General features: G+C 41.7%; 1 protein-coding gene across 1 annotated transcript in view; it reads left to right on the top strand.

The window, feature by feature from the left end:
• The window catches only part of PSTPIP1 (proline-serine-threonine phosphatase interacting protein 1), a 92429-nt gene that overhangs the window by 20708 nt on the left and 55386 nt on the right, over positions 1–16335 (top strand). Inside the window, exon 2 of the mRNA XM_065412284.1 lies at positions 14658–14758. Within this exon, the coding sequence (XP_065268356.1) occupies positions 14658–14758 (101 nt within the window). The remainder of the gene's footprint in view (positions 1–14657; positions 14759–16335) is intronic.

Raw genomic sequence — 16335 nt, 5'->3', positions numbered from 1 at the left:
ACACGATAAATCGATCCCCGAGAGGTCGATTTCTACCCGCCGATTCAGGCGGGTATTGTAGACCAGGCCTAAGCCATGCATCTGCTTTGCTAACACCCACTATGTCACGGAGAGAGAGAGAGAGAGAGAGAGAGAGAGAGAGAGAGAGAGAGAGAGAGAGAGACGCACCACAGAGCAGGGTGCTGAAATGCTCGGTGTGGCCAACTCTTGCAATATTATGAGTCTCATGATATCTGGTGTTTCTTAGAGCCCCAGCTCCCAGATGCCTGCAAGTAATTGAGAATCTCAGCTTTCATTTAAAAATAATTAATTTTCTGGCCCTCAAGGTTGCCTACAAAAGCATGAAAATGAAACCAGAGCATAATCTAAGGACTCAGCCAGAAAGTAAACAAACAGAACCCCACAATTTTTTTAAAAAAATTACATCTTATGATTTTAAGCTGTTCTCATGATTTTAGGGGGCCTGACTCATGATTTTTAAAATACACGGGGTTGGCAACAATATTTGCTAAACAATATGTATGAAACAGTTTTCAATAGTGCCTAGGTGACTTAGGAAGGGAATCTTATGTCCTATTTTCAAAAGTGATTTAGGCTCTTAGGCTGCTTAAGTGACTTAGTGTTGAAAATGGGACTTAGGTGCTTTTGAAAAAAAATTTCCATACATAAAATTCCAGCATAGCCTTTTGGATCATTAGCAACCACTTACATTTCTAGTAAAGAAAAAAAAAAAGAGTTGCCAAGGAGTGAGAGAGATTGAGACACTGGTATAACCGATTTTGAGAACAGATGTGAGCACAGCTCCTCAGCACCCTTTCCTTATGATCCCCATCCAAAAAAGGTCTATTTTTGTACACAGAAGCCAAAACCAGTTCTAACGAGGAAAGCAAGTGCAGTGTGCAAGAGCTGCGAACAATGGTTACCTTTCAATGGACTCCAAGCAGTTCTGGCCAATATGAGCAAAGGAGATGATTTGTTAGGAAACTGCTTAGAACATGGACATACATTTCAAAAGTCATTAACCATGTGATTACTGGAATAAGGATAATACTATAAAAGTACATATATAACTCCGGACAAGTGCAGTGACTATTCGGGTTTCAGAATTCTAATTTCACACTACTTGGTTCCCTGAGCTAAACCTCTTCCTACACCATCTGTGCTATTTATGTGCACTTGCTTACCAATTAAGCTGCATACCTTCAGCATTTGGCCATTAACAATTTCCAGCATAAAATGCATTGAGAGGACCAGATAGACTTTTTGTACTGGAAATACTCCAGCCTTCACCAACCTACCCAGGCTCCCAGGGTGCAGAACTACAATTGTCTCTTTCCTTATTTCATTGGGAGAAATATCTAAGATTCTTTTACCATAGATGGGACCCTGAAGTCCCTGCACATCTCCTTCCTCAATATCATTTTACACTACTGTGCACCATGCTAGAGCTTGGACTTGAATAGCAACAATAGATATTTCTCTCTTTTTTCCCCTAATTCCTCCTTATGCACCAGGTACTTAGGCTATTAGACCATGTAAAGGTACCCTGTCAAATAAGAGGCAGCGATCCAGTCACAATAAGGATCACAGCAATCAAGAGAAAGTCACCAGCACAACCAAATGCACTTTGGGAATACAAAGCTCCTTTAATTGTTTACCAACAGAGTCACAAATTAAATCTATTTGTGTGATTCACCAACAACATATACATTTCTGAAATTCGGTCCTTGTTGGAGCTCCTAAAAGGAATCAAATAACCCCCAAGGATCAAAGATTAGGGGGGGAAAAACGCCTCCCTCAAAAAAACCCAGTGTTTTTAAACAGTTCCAAAATCTAATACATTATTTATTGTTAGAGCAACACACTTTTAATATATCATTTTGCAATGGTTGTATAATATGGACTCAGCCTGAAATGCCTGAAATGCACAAAAATAAATCCACCCACAAATTGAGGCACCTCCACCTCCCTTTCACTTCTGGTTGGTTGGTAGACACTTCCTCAACACCATCTCTTCTCCAGGCACTGGTCTCAGCTGCCTCCTTGGTGACCTGCCCTGTGGACCAGTGCAGTCCACAGTTCTTCCCTCTAGTGGGCACCCCCCCCTTCACTCTTCTCCACTGGGCACTGCCCCATCTATTCTTTTTTTATTCTATCCAGATTTTTATTCCACCCTCTTGGCCATAATATCTGAGTGCCTTCCCCTAGCACATTAAGTTGTGTATCTAGTATGTCACGTGTGGTTTAGTCTTTCATTCACCTTTGCCACAACAGGGGAATTATGGGTATTGTGCAGTGTTTTCTCCCCCCCCACCACCCTTTTTTTTCCTTTTAGATGTGTATGTGCCATCCAGCTCCCACTCCAGGTTACAGTCCCCTGTTCAGTTCCTTCTTCCTTCCCTGGCTGCAGGCCCTGCCCATCTCCCTCTGCTCATTTCCCGGACACTGTCCCAGACCTCTGCTCCACTCTCATCCCCCCACCTCAGATATTGCCTCTGCCCAGTTCTGGGAGAATGCAGCCAGGCTGGGCTGATTCCCTGTATTCTGCAGAGGAGTTGAACTAGTGTGTGTGTGTGAGGGGGGGTGGTCACACTCCTGGGGTGCCTTTTCCATCTGCGCTGCTCATCTTTGCTTCTCACACCCATCGGCCTAGCACTGTCCATGCCGGTGGTTAGGTCAGTTTAACTGCGTTGCTCAGGGGTCTGGGTTTTTCATACCCTTGAGCGACGTAGTTATAACCAACCTGATTTCCTAGTGTGGACCAGGCCTAAGCGTCTCTATACAGGGATAGATAAGCAAGTGCATATCTCATTAGAATAGGTATTTGGACACAAGACTGGCTATATAGGATCCTCTTATTGAAGGAGTCAGTGGGGAATTTTCCAAAGGTTCATTGTCCAAAGCTAAGCTCTGATTAACCGGTTGAGGTTTTTTTAGTTTTGTCAAAATTTTGTCCTCTTCCAGTAGGACCTTATCACTTGCAAACATAAAGGAACAAACTTGAAAAATGCTCCCCCTTAACTTCCAGACCCCCTCTACTGTGCTCCACTACCCCTAGTCTCTGCAAGACAGAGATGAGCTACTGAACTACGTGTTAACAACCCAGTGCCAAAGGTTTGATGCTGGCCAACTGCCCTGCAAAAACACCTCTCCTTCTAAGCAGCTGTGAATTAGTTGTTTCTGTTTAAGAGCTTTTTTCTGGTGCAGTGATACATAGAAACATCGGAATTTCAAGTTGTTCCAAGCTGTCTTCTTTTTTAAATTTTTAATGCAAGCCTGACAGGGTACAGGGACCGTATTAATCATTAGGTTTATTTGTGTAGGTGTAAGGACATGAGCATTACCACTGCAAGGACCTTCAGCAAGAGCCTTAAAGAGGAGATAAGAGACCAGACATTCACTGTTTTAGCACTCAGGTACCACTTTATTCCTGTTAAAGGGGCAAGGAATTGAAACTACGCAAGATGCCCTGCCCACAGGCTCCTCTGATTCTTTATATAATCCAAATTCCCACAGCTCAACCACCAATCATCACATGAATCATTATGTGAAACACACCCAGTTATGGGTTATTGCTCTCAAGTCAGTCCTGACATTTACCCAGTTATTTATTATGGAGAAACTTCTACCTCCTAGAAAAACCACACTTTTCAGCTACCCAGTTCCCTTTTTAAAGCATTATTGCATGAGGAGCAGCACCTACAAAGCATTGGGGATGGAGGAGGGAGAGAAAACAGCAATAAGAAAATATATTCCAACTTGCCCACTTCATCATGAGGAGTTGATTATCCAAAAACTCTGAGGATAATTTTGTGTAGTTTCCTGCCACTCTCCCCCTTAAACCCAAACCCCAGATCCAACCTCCCAACCTGTCAGGAAGTTCAGATCCAGATTGTGTAGCCCAGACCCATTTCTCATTGTTTTAGGCTGGGATTTGGGTTCCTACACTCCCTTAGGTCTCTTTGAAAATCCCACCTGAAATGCGCGGGAGAGGTGTTGCAAGAAAAATGTAGGACCATAAATCCAGGCATTGGCAAGTTAATTAGCTGTTACCACTCAAGAAAGAGATCTTGGAGTCATTGTGGATAGTTCTCTAAAATCATCCACTCAATGTGCAGTGGCAGTCAAAAAAGCGAACAGAATGTTGGGAATCATCAAGAAAGGGATAGATAATAAAACAGAAAATATCAAATTCACTCTATATAAATCCATGCTACATCCACACCTTGAATACTGCATGCAGATGTGGTCGCCCCATCTCAAAAAAGATATACTGGAATTGGAAAAGGTTCAGAAAAGGGCAACAAAAATTATTAGGGGTATAGAACGGCTTCCGTATGAAGAGAGATTAATGAGACTGGGACTTTTCAGCTTGGAAAAGAGGCGACTAAGAGGGGATATGATAGGGGTCTATAAAATCATGAGCAATATAGAGAAAGTAAATAAGGAAGTGTTATTTACTCCTCCTCATAATACAAGAACAAGGGGCCACCAAATGAAATAGGTAGCAGGTTTAAAACAAAACACAAGAAAGTATTTTTTCACGCAACGTACTGTCAACCTCTGGAACTCCTTGCCAGAGGGTGTTATGAAGGCCAATACCATAACAAGGTTCAAAAGGGAGCTAGATAGATTCATGGAAGATAGGTACATCAATGGCTATTAGCCAGGAAGGGCAGGAATGGTGTCCCTAGCCTCTGTTTACCAGAAGCTGGGATTGGGTGACAGGGAATGGATCACTTGATGATTACCTGTCTGTTCATTCCCTTTAGGGCACCTGCCATTGGCCACTGTCAGAGGACAGGATACTGGGCTTGATGGACCTTTGGTCTGACCCAGTATGGCCATTCTTATGTTCTTAAAAGCTTTTCACTCAGTTCCAAAAGTGGCATTGGTCAAAGCTGCAGGGGAGAAAAAAAAAATCAAAAAGCCACACGTCATTTTCCAAACCCCACGTTAGTGTGTTAGTTTCAGAGTAGAGCTGTTGTGAAACCACGGTGGTGTTACAAATGCAAGTCTGGACAGCTTGAGCTAAAGAACTAGCCTATGGTAGCTGAGCAGACTCTCATGCTCTATGGATCACGTAACACAAACTGCCCAGTGGCTAGACACTTCCACTGGACAGAGGAACCTTATCCTGAGCATCTAAGGCCCACAGAAGTTTGAATCTTGAACAACTCCTCATTTATGTGATAGCAGCCATCCTAGCCAACACACGGGGAACAGAACCAGATGCCGCCAGAACATCTACAGATTGAGCCAAAACCTAAGTTTTGTAGCTGGGGTTGTAACAGCCTGGGCTCCTCTGCGGATTGAGCTCTGAGTGGGATCATAACACAGCAGCCAGCGGGATACATCATTACAACTAATCTATTGGATGAATTTTGATTTTTTTTTCTGGTCAAATGAAATAAATTAACTTTTTAATTATCTGACGAGCTCTAATCAAATGGATGCTTTAGTAAGTATTATTTAGCAATATACAGGCTGATTTCACCTTGAAATTTAAAATTATTGGGGACGAATATTGAACTACTATTCTCAATTTTCTTCCTGTGCTATGATCTCTTTTGTACTGCAGAAACCTGCAATGCCACAGTTATGTAGTAGCTCAGCTGATTTAGGTGTATTCAGCACTCAGCGTTAGCAACAATACTTTCCAGGGAGGTCCAAATTGAAGATATAGTAAGAATCCCCAGACCAGGCAATAAACTTCACAAAATACTCTCTTAAGGTTCAGTCCTGCAATCCTTAAATCACTTAAGCATGTGCTTAAATTTAGGCACGTTAGTAGTCTCATGGTTTGAGTGGAACTTGTCACCATGGGATGGTGTGATGTCCAAAAGTATAACTGAGTTAAAAAATAATTAGATAAGTTCATAGAGAATAGGTCTATCAATGGCTATTAGCCAAGATGATCAGGGATGCAACCCCATGCTCCAGGTGTCCCTAAACCTCCAAGTGCCAGAAGCTGGGATTGGACAACAGGGGATGGATCAATTAATATTGCTTTGTTCTCTTCATTCCCTCTGAAGCATTTGGTGCTGGCCACTGTCAGAGATGGGACACTGAGCTAGACAGACCATTGGTCAGATCCAGAATGGCTCTTCTTATTAGTGCTTTGCTGGATTGGGGTCAGAGGGCAGAGCTCTTTGGAGGACTGAGCCTTTAACAACAACCTCTAGATGAGAGATTCCCAGGCTGTGGTCTGTGGAGCACTTGATGCTGGTCCACAAAGAACCATCTGGCCACATTGTTCTGGCTCCCCTCTCTCCTCACTTTTAGCTGAAGGAAGGGGAAAAGACATCAAGTCTTTCCCCATATGTACTTTCTCGTGTAAGCAATTGCTGACTTTGCCACAAAGATGATGAATGAGAGGGGAGGAAGTTTCTGCAATCATGAATGGGAGTGGAAGGTGGTGTCAGGACTGTGTCTCACTCAAAATGCGGTCCACCCCATGAAAAAAGTTTGGTAACCTTTGGCTTTAGATCATAGACCAAGATGGATTCAAACTATTAATGGAATAAGCTCAAAGCAATACCCAAATATCTCAGTTACACTAAAATTGTCAAGCAGTTTCTTCTTAGAGATTTAAGATCTGCTGGACAAGGTAGATTAGGTACTCTTTTTTGATGACACGACTATGGGCAAATCCTCTTTTGTGTTCATGTAAATTTCACCTAAATGGAATCTCTTACCTGACAGCCAGACACAAAATTATCCCAGTGGCTTTACAGATGGACATCTCTTCTTATTTCAGACAGCTGTTAAATACTGTTTGTGACAAAATCTAGCACTCATATAATTTATTAGTTATTAAAACATTTCTCCTATTTTTTTAATAAAATGGCTTAATTGCTTTGTCATTTTTAACTACAAATATACTTCCAAGTCATCTCACAAGAAACTAATAACGTTAGCCGTGACCTTCAAAATTTGTAATGAAGAACCACAATTTATCATTCAAACACGTATATATTGTTGTGTCTTCTGGTATGTAGTCAGAAACTGGAGTTAATGTAGCAAATTAGTAACAGGGTTTGATCTAGTAGATACTTTGTTTCATTGGGAAAATTATTTTTAGAATTTATTTTTATTTAGAACATTATGAAATGTAATGTGTGAATTCTGAGCACCTTGGCAAGGGTGGCACTTTATTAATAAATAACTTGAAATCATAATTGCTTCTCCCCTTCCCCCCATTGGTTAGTGATTTAGCCTCAATATCAAACTTACTGTATTTGCATGTTAAAAAATATTTCTTCTAATTGCCAGCCCAGCAAAATTAAACTTGACATCTGAAAATCAGGGTGGGGACTCTTAAGAGACTGAAAGAACAGAGATCAGAATTTGACAGATAATAACTGATGCGTGAAGCAGAACAGAAGCCAGCTCATTCTCCCACAGCACTGCAGAGCCAGGGCAGCCTATGTGTACAAACCTCACTTTTTGTCAGTAAAGTCAGTAAGCAACAAACAGGAAGCAGATCCATTTTGATCCTCACTGTACATACTCACTTTCCAAAAGAAGTGAATGACAAAGGCATCCCCTCCACATGCTGTTTGGTAGGAATGTAGACAGAACCATGCAAATTAAATTACTGATGATAGTTACTCTGTCCTTTAAAAGAACTGTCTGTGTTCTCACTAATGGGATAAAATATTCCTGCAGACATTAAGGGCTGAATTCTGGTGTTTGTACTCGGACGTGTACTGAGGCAGGGGAATAAGGAGGGGACCAGGTGTAGCCCAGAGCCCTTCAGGAATCACTGTGAGCAGTCCACTCTCACGATTACTGCTATTAAAAGTAATATTGTGTGCTAGTCCCATTACCACCTGAGGGACTCAAGCAAGACTGCTAAGCAGTTCCATGCCCATGCCCCTAAATGGACCAGCCCTGCCACCTGAAGCAGCATAGTTCTTCAGGGAACCTTGGCCTGCCTCTTGGTAGATGTGCTGCAGAAACTCATGGCTCCCTCTTGTTGCCTAGGACCTAGATTACTCATGCAGAGAGCATCATGATTTAGTCTTTAATATAGTAACACTTTTTTCTTACATTTATTATACATTAGAACAATCACTACATTACAAACAGATACTTGAATGACTTTAGCAGTTGAAGGATAGGCACATTAGCTAGAACCACTGACATGGCTCCTCAGTCTGCTTGAAACAGGATGACATTAATGTGCACTAAGGGAACTTTGAGCACGTGCCAGCAGGATCTAGAATTTACACCACTCTGGTGAGGACTAATGCACCATGTAAACAAGTCCACATTCTATTTTGGCAGCTGTTATGAGTGTTAACTCTTGGGTTAAAGATCTGGCTTTATTTTCCCAAGTTTTCTTTCTTGCATTTTTAAGCTCTTATTACAATTTGCAGCATTGTGTATTGCTCCAGGGTGGGGGTGGGGGGGTTGTGCCATGTGTGCAATTTGTTTAATTTCCTCTGGGCAGCTTTTCTTGGGCATGAAAAGGAGCTTTGGTTCTTCTTCGGGCTTTTTAACAACGCACTGCTACCCAGCATTTCTAACTGCATCTCCAGCATTAGAGATGGTATTAAGTGTTGAATGTCCGTCTTGGAAGATTAAGGAAATACTACAGAGAGATAAACAAGTGTACCCAAATGTCCCATTGTGTGCAATCCTGATTACCTGGTACCCAGTATACCCTGGCTTGGTGCAGATGATCAATTTCTCACTTCCTTGCTGAGTAAGGATACTCCCTTTCCTGTGGATAGCACTGAACTTGACCCATAATGTCCTGTGTCCGGGAGCATAGCTAGCCATTGAGAGGTGGCTTAGTCCCGGAGCAGGCCATGCGTGCCATGTTTTCCAGTGGTCTGCACAGACCTCATAATGAGACAAAAGGGACCCAATGCAGAGAATGTAGGCATTGCCATACTGATTACTAGGCCAGTGGGCCAGCCAGACTAATATCTCATGTCCAGCAGTGACTGTTGTCAGATGCTTCCAGAGGAAGGCTCTAGAATCACTATAATGGACAATTATAGAATGTCTGCATACATATCACCACTGGTACAATGATCAACACTCCCCCCACAACACATCTTTCAAGATCCATGGTTCTTACACATGCCTAGCACAACATGTTGTACAAGTCCTCCCGTGCACTAAATGGCCCAATAGAAACTATGAGGGTGAAGCCAGACAATCACTATGCTCTCAAATGAACTCACACAGGAAAATGATAAAAGATAAAAACACCACATCACACATGGAGGAACACTTCACAAACAGTCACTCTATACTTGACCTCTCAGTCCTCATCCTCAAAGGAAACCTGCACAACACTTTCAAAAGCTGACCCAGGAGCTTAAATTCATAATGCTGCTAGACACTAAAAATCATGGACTGAACAGACACGCTGGATTTATGGCTTATTACAACAATCTATAACCCCCTCATCCCCTCTTTTGTCCTATGACTGCAGAGGTGTTAATGGGCGACTCTGTCTTGAATGGTCCCTTACAATATATGCTTACACTAAACAATCTGTTGTCTCTTATATTTAACTGTGACACACTCAGTACCTTTCCCAGACCTGAAGAAGCGATCTGTGGCTCGAAAGCTTCAAGTTGTGTGGCTTGAAAGAAGTTGGTCCAATAAAAGATATTATTTCACCCACCTTGTCTATATTCCTTACAAATCAGAGTAAAATGTGCTGAACACCCTGTGAAACTAAACCATTTATTTTCACTCAGCTGTAGGCTAGACTCCCAATCCGCTTGGTCTAAGCAGAAGACTACAGTGAATAATAAGGCCCACCTTCACAGTTGTTGTACTGACATGACTATGTTGATTAGGGGTGTGATTTTTTACTGATCTAGTTCAACCCCAGTGGATGCAATTACATTGACATGAAGATGCCTTATTCTGATATAGTTTATTCCTCTTCCTGTACGGGGGAAAAGCTGTATTGCTATAAGCATTCTTATACTAGTATATCTGCATCCACACTCGGAGGGTTATGCAGCTTTAACTACACTGGGATAACTGAAGTAGTACAACTTTTGAGCATAAATAAGATCTAAGGCCAAGTGCACACTACAAAATTTTGTCAGCACAGCTATGCTAGTTAGGTATATAAACCCCTCCCTCCCCCCTCCCCCTGCCTCCTAGCCAACATAGCTATGTGGGCAACCCCCCAGGGTAGATGCTGCTATGCCGACAGAAGAGTGCTGGTGTTGGGATAGCTAATGTCTTTTGGGGAGGTGGTGTTACTCTACCAGCAGGGCTATGTCACAAATAGCTGTGTAAGTGTAGCTGTATCGGTAGAGCCTGGATAGTGACTGTAGACTAGCCCTAAGACCACACTAGAATGAGCAGCTCGCAACAAAACTAAATGGAGAGAAAAAACCCTCCTAGAAATGCTCCTCCAGAATATGATGGAACTTCCCTGGAAAAATTCAATCAGCTGTGGGCTATGGCTTGTGTGTGGAGTATGTGACTGAAGCAATTTCTATCAGAAGTAGACCAGGGGAAGGATAAATGAGATTCTATCACAACAGCAGCAACAAAGCTTCCATCAGGACCTGAATTCTCAAGACATCGGACGAAAGCAGGTGGCAATCAGCTGTCAGTGGGGTTACTAAGTATCTTTCCTACTTTGGTCCTCAAATGGCAAGTGTAGGTTTGTTTTTTGTTCTTTATTTTAACCACTGGGACAATGGCTCAGGGTTTTATCTGCTCAATAGATGTGAGGTGTTAAACATATTTCCACCACAGCAGAACAGAAATAATGCTAGCGTGTGGGAGGGTGTAACTTGTTGGCAAGGATCAGATGGGCATCTCTAACAATATCAATTTCCTGTGGTTACACCAGTGGCAGGATGGATTCACCATCCCCTTCACAGCATTTTCTATGCAAGTTGTTTTGCCTCAGTTTCTACATAATGAGTATTTTGCTGGTAGAGGCATTTGTCTGGGACTAGTATGGGCCATTCTCCTTCTCCTCTCTTTCTCTTCATCCCGGGGCTCACTGTAAGTTTCCATTAGAGAGGAAGGAGTTGCCGCTGTCAGGAAACTGTGGCATTGGAAGCTTGTAAATGTGCAAGTGGTAGCAAAAGATTAACCACAGAAGTTAAACTTAGCACTGGGGGAAACAAAAGCTTCCGAATCCAAGGAGCCACATGCTGCTCAGAACCACTGAAACCCAGGGTCCTTAGTTCAGAAGCATAACAGCAGCTGCACAAGGCTATAAGCCAGTAATCAGTCTGTGACGTTCATTCCTGAATGTCGCTCAGTTCCTTTCTCTTAAAGTCAGTAGCTGAAGCCTCAATGTATTTGCTTTAAAATGAAATGTAAGAATCTAGCTGTTAGTTGCCAAATGGTTCCTCCAGAGTCTCAAGTCTTGCCAAAGAGACCTAGTTCTTGGTAGTTCTGGTGGGAAGGCAATATGTCAAGGCATTTATAAAACGATAAATCCTTTGAGGTCTGTGAATAAATGATGAACTATAAGAGTAATGAATGCTTTTGGAAACTTCATGTTGGACAGTAAGCAATTTGGAGATGGGCCTGTAATGTCCTGTATGTGCTTGTACACCAGCTCATTTAAGCTTTTATATGCTACATAATGCAATACTACTATTTAATTCTTGTAACACTCATGTAATGTATGGCACCATATTTTTATACTATAGCCATTCTAGAGATAGATAAATCAAACTACTCAAAAAGTTAAAATGGAGCCCAGAATGTGAGTCAGTGGCAGAACCTGGAAACAGAACCCAGGAGTCTTGTCTCCCAGGGCTATGCTCTAAGCATTTGACAGTTTTATAGCCCCCTGCTTTCCCTCCCATTTTTTTTTTTTTTTTTTTTTTGGTTTCTGGACTTTCCCTAGATTGGTGGCCCTCACAATTTTGTGAATATAATTCACCATTGACACTTCCATACAAATCTGCAAGTCAGTAAGAAGTGGCCAAATGCAAGTAAAAATGACCTGGGTACTGCAAAGCCTCCAATTAAAAAATATAAAATAAAATAATCACTGCATGCAACAGTGAAGGAGAAGCTGGTTCTTGGCAGCTACTCTTGGTGCTTCAGACCAGTTTAATACTCCATAGGTTTCCTGTGAACACTTATAGTTTCACTGCACATCCATGCATTGCAGCAACTTTTTAGAGCCTATGATGCTGCATCTACTTTAGCTAGAGATGGATTTAGTGATGGGAAGATTCTTCACAGTTTGAGCAATTCCAAAGATAATACACAAATAGAGTAGCTGATATGTTGGCATGATGATAAAATACTTCAGCTGTTCTCCTGTGTAGGCTTTAATGGAGCCTCCCATGCAAAAACTAAGATGGGCCAAAATCACTAGTGCAACCCCATGGCTGTGAAACAAGTTCTTCAGGCTTTTACAACTAGACTATCAAGTTGCCATAGACTGAGTGCATCACAGCATGTTGCTGTCTTGCAGGGAAGCCCTGGCAGGAGTGGATAGTCTGGGAGTGGTCTGCCTTTGTCTGTTCTTCTCAGAGAACTGATGTGCGCAATAGCTCCTCTTCCACAAGATTACTCAAAATGGAACCCACCAGTGATCAGTATAGTCTCTCCACCTTTTCAGCATATCTGAGACCTCCTGGAGAGAGACAGGGAAATGCCATGGGCTCTCATGCCACCAATACACTGATGACAAATAGCTTGAGGTTGTATTGGAACAAACACAAGATCAACATCCAAGTAATTAAATTACGTATTCAAAAGGAGGAAAAACACCATAATGGTAGATCTAATGAGCTGAGGTACAAATAAAATACATTGTATGGCTGCCATAAAAATTAACTCCAAATATACTTAAAGGTTATGAAGTTCTAACTACACATCTAGGGTGGAATCCTGGCCCTGCTGAAGTCAATGGGAGTTTTGTCATTGACTTCAATGGAGACAGGATTTCACCCATAGTGTTTAAAACACAGGTATAATGCTGATTTGGGGAAAGTGTTTGTATATCACTTTCTTGGCTTAGCTGATGGAAGTTTTAGACTATTATTGAATAAGGAGAAATCATGAAGTCCTTTTCCAAAGGGCTAAGGGTCAGAACTGACAGATTTCCAGAATAAAACCTGCCCCATGAAGCTAGAGTAAAAACCAAAGAGAAACACAAAAAGGCATTATTTGCTTGTCAGTGGAGCTATTACTAGCTTCATTTTTACATTACATCTTTGCTTTAAAATAATTCAATATTTTATTCGATAAACTTGGTTGATCTTCTGAGGTAGGCTGGATAATTAAGCTCTCTAATCCATTGGTAAGCTTTAGAAAAAAAATCCAGTTGACTTTGGACAATAAACCTCTGACTGCTAGAACCTGGGCCTGGACGACAGGGAGTGGATTACTCTACAATTGCCCTCTTCTGTGCATTCCCTCTACAAGCATCTGGCACCAGCCAGTCAGAAGACAGGATACAGGGCTAGATGGACCATTTGTCTGATTCAGTATGGCCATTCTTATGTGCTTATGGATCAGCATCACAGACTGGGATAAGGACTAAAACAATCATATTTTCCTGAAATTTTTATTTATGTAGCTTCTAATGTGCATTCCTTATAGATACTGAAGTGTGAGCCTCAGAATGTTTGGAAATTCAGATATTAATGCGTAACCTCTATCTAGCACTTTGTAGCTTCAGCTCTTATCTGACAACCAGAGAAACGTCACACAAAAGCCCTGGAAGGAACCTAAGAATTATCTTACACATGGTGAAACAGAGACAAAGATGTTAAATGACCTGCTGACGGTTACAGCAGGAGTCTGTTTAAGAGAGAGGACAGAGGAACTACTGACTTTCAGATCTGTGCTCAAAACCATTTCTCCCTCTCTGATAAATGCCAACATTTCAGATACTGTTCTTGTCAGACCTTTTCATTCAGCTAAATTGGGCTGGAGATCTCTGATGCACTACCTTCCTTTAAGCTATTTCAGTACTTGTTGCATCTGGATGGGATGGGATATAAAGTAATGTTATGGCAGGTGTCACCAAGTGACACTGTTACATTTAGTCTTCCAAGTTCTTTCTTAGCGTATGAGCAAATGTTCAGTCTTGGAGAGACATGCTATGTGTTGTTATATTTGAACTTTTCGAGCAGCAGGAGAGTTTGCTCTCTGACTTGGTCTCTAATTAGCGGCAATTCTTAAAGTAGAGTTGCTCCCTGGGAACCAGGCATTGGTGTTGGGCTGAGATTCTTGAGAGAAGAAATTGCTTACATGCCTTTTGACCATGTTTGTTCCAGGACTGATATATGCATGTAAATAAAACAAATTATGCTTAGACCATTCCCAGACACCATGTCACTAATTTCTCCACCACTGCAAAACTGACCTGCAAGACCCTGGGGACATCTGTTCCTGCTCTGCAGGAGAGCAACGATAACATAAGAATAGGCTCTCTCGTAGTAAGTTAGCACACCCACCTTTGGTGAGAACCATTATATGTAGAGTCAGTAGGAAAAATAATTTTTGAAAAGTTACTTTGTTTAAGTTCTGTTGATTGTTTACATTCTGGGCAGAGGTTAAAGTTAGTTCTTATTTTTTCCAAACTGATTTGTTTAGCACTACTTACAGAACGTTTGTTGTGCACTTCAGAATGGTGTCTGCTAATCAATTTACATAACTGTTCGCCTTTGTGATTTCAGTGCAAGGAATTCACTGTCCACTCTGGCTATGAGGTGCTTCTCCAGCGAATGTTGGATGGGAGAAAGATGGCAAAAGATGTGGAGGACTTGCTCAAACAGAGGTAAGAAGTGGTGGTGAAGGAGGTATGAAAAACTATTTATGAATTCATCTCACCTACTCCTGAACACTCTTGCAGGAGCTGCAGGAGGATTCTGCGGGTCACTTCAGAATTTGATTCAGAGAGTACAGTCATACATGTTTTTAACAGAGAAGTCTGTACAGAAATGATCTCAGAGACAACGAGTTCTTAGCAGCAAAGTCAGACACCACGTTGGCATATGAATCATTTGAATGATGATCCCTCCCCCTCCCCCACACTCCGCATAGCTAATTTAAGACATATTTCCGAAAATGAAATGAATGAAAATAAACAATGTCAGAGTTACACCTTGTCATGCAGTTAAACAATGCTTGGAGGAGGAATCATAGACATGAGCAAGAGGAAAGACTAAGTCATCTAGCCCTCTCTACCAATGCAGGATTTTTCCCCTTGCACTATACGTAGAGATAGACCTGAGTTTCAAAGTTAAGATCCAAATTTTCCCAAAGATTTTTTTTGAGGGGGGTGCAATAGGAGGAGGTTTGGAAGGACTTTAGATCCCGAGTTCCATTCAGACCCATCTCTAATCAGTTCTGTGTTGTAAATACATACTTAACTGCTCACGCCCAATTTATTGACTAAAGAGGCAATCCTCTTTATTAACATCCAGAAGTGAAACATCACTGTTTTCCCTCGTTCACAGAAAGCCAATGCTTCACACATATTATAATATGCTATTAGCCACAGTGGGTCAATTTCCTATAATTACTGAAATTTGATCTTTCTTTTGGTGTAACCAGCGGTACGTATGGTAGCTCTGCGTAGACCTTTCCCAGGCATTCTAGGATTGACCATATTATTCTCCCATCTTTTCTTGTTCCTAGACCCTCTTTGAACATACTGTACGCATGTGTGTCCATCTGCAGCCTGTTTCTCACAGGTTGTCCCACAGCAACATGTGGTGGTTGCCATTAGTTTCTTGGTTAGAAAATACATAGAAACCGAGGCCACTCTTCTGTCTCATTTTTGTCCTTCATTTTTAGCTGAGACTTAGAAAAGTTCTATTCAGTATTTAGTTCCAGTTTTAATTGGCTGTGTTTAAACAACTTTAAGCCACCATGTACGCTGTATCGTGCTACCCCAAGGCTATTAACTCATTGAAATGTAAATAGTCTCCCACAAACATTTAAGTGGTTTGGGTTGATTTCCTTGAACGCTAATGGAAACGTCTTTTACTGTGTCACACAATCCCGCAGCAGTCTCATAACGACATTAGGTGAACTGTACCCATTTGAAGAGACTTTGTTGTGGCTCCTTAAACTCCTGGAGATCAAACCCTTTCTTGCATGTGTCTGTAGTCGCAAGGAATTAAAGCATGTGACTGAGATTATGGAGGGGTGGGGTGGGGGGTTTCCATCATTTGCAGGTTAAGCCTAACCATGGCTTGCAGGATGTGCAAAAAGGACTTTCCACAAAGCAGGAGAAAGATTCATCTCAAAGCCATTCTGAAACAAGTAGCTGCAGAAATCTCTCAGAATTGTTCTTTCCATGAATTCTCACCCTCCTCCAACCCACTCCTCTGACCCGTAGTCCTGTAC

Source organism: Emys orbicularis, chromosome 10 (genome assembly GCF_028017835.1).
Source record: "Emys orbicularis isolate rEmyOrb1 chromosome 10, rEmyOrb1.hap1, whole genome shotgun sequence".
In the NCBI taxonomy this organism is placed as follows: domain Eukaryota; kingdom Metazoa; phylum Chordata; order Testudines; family Emydidae; genus Emys; species Emys orbicularis.
The sequence above is the reverse complement of the archived record's forward strand: the minus strand, read 5'-3'. Positions and strand labels throughout refer to the sequence as shown.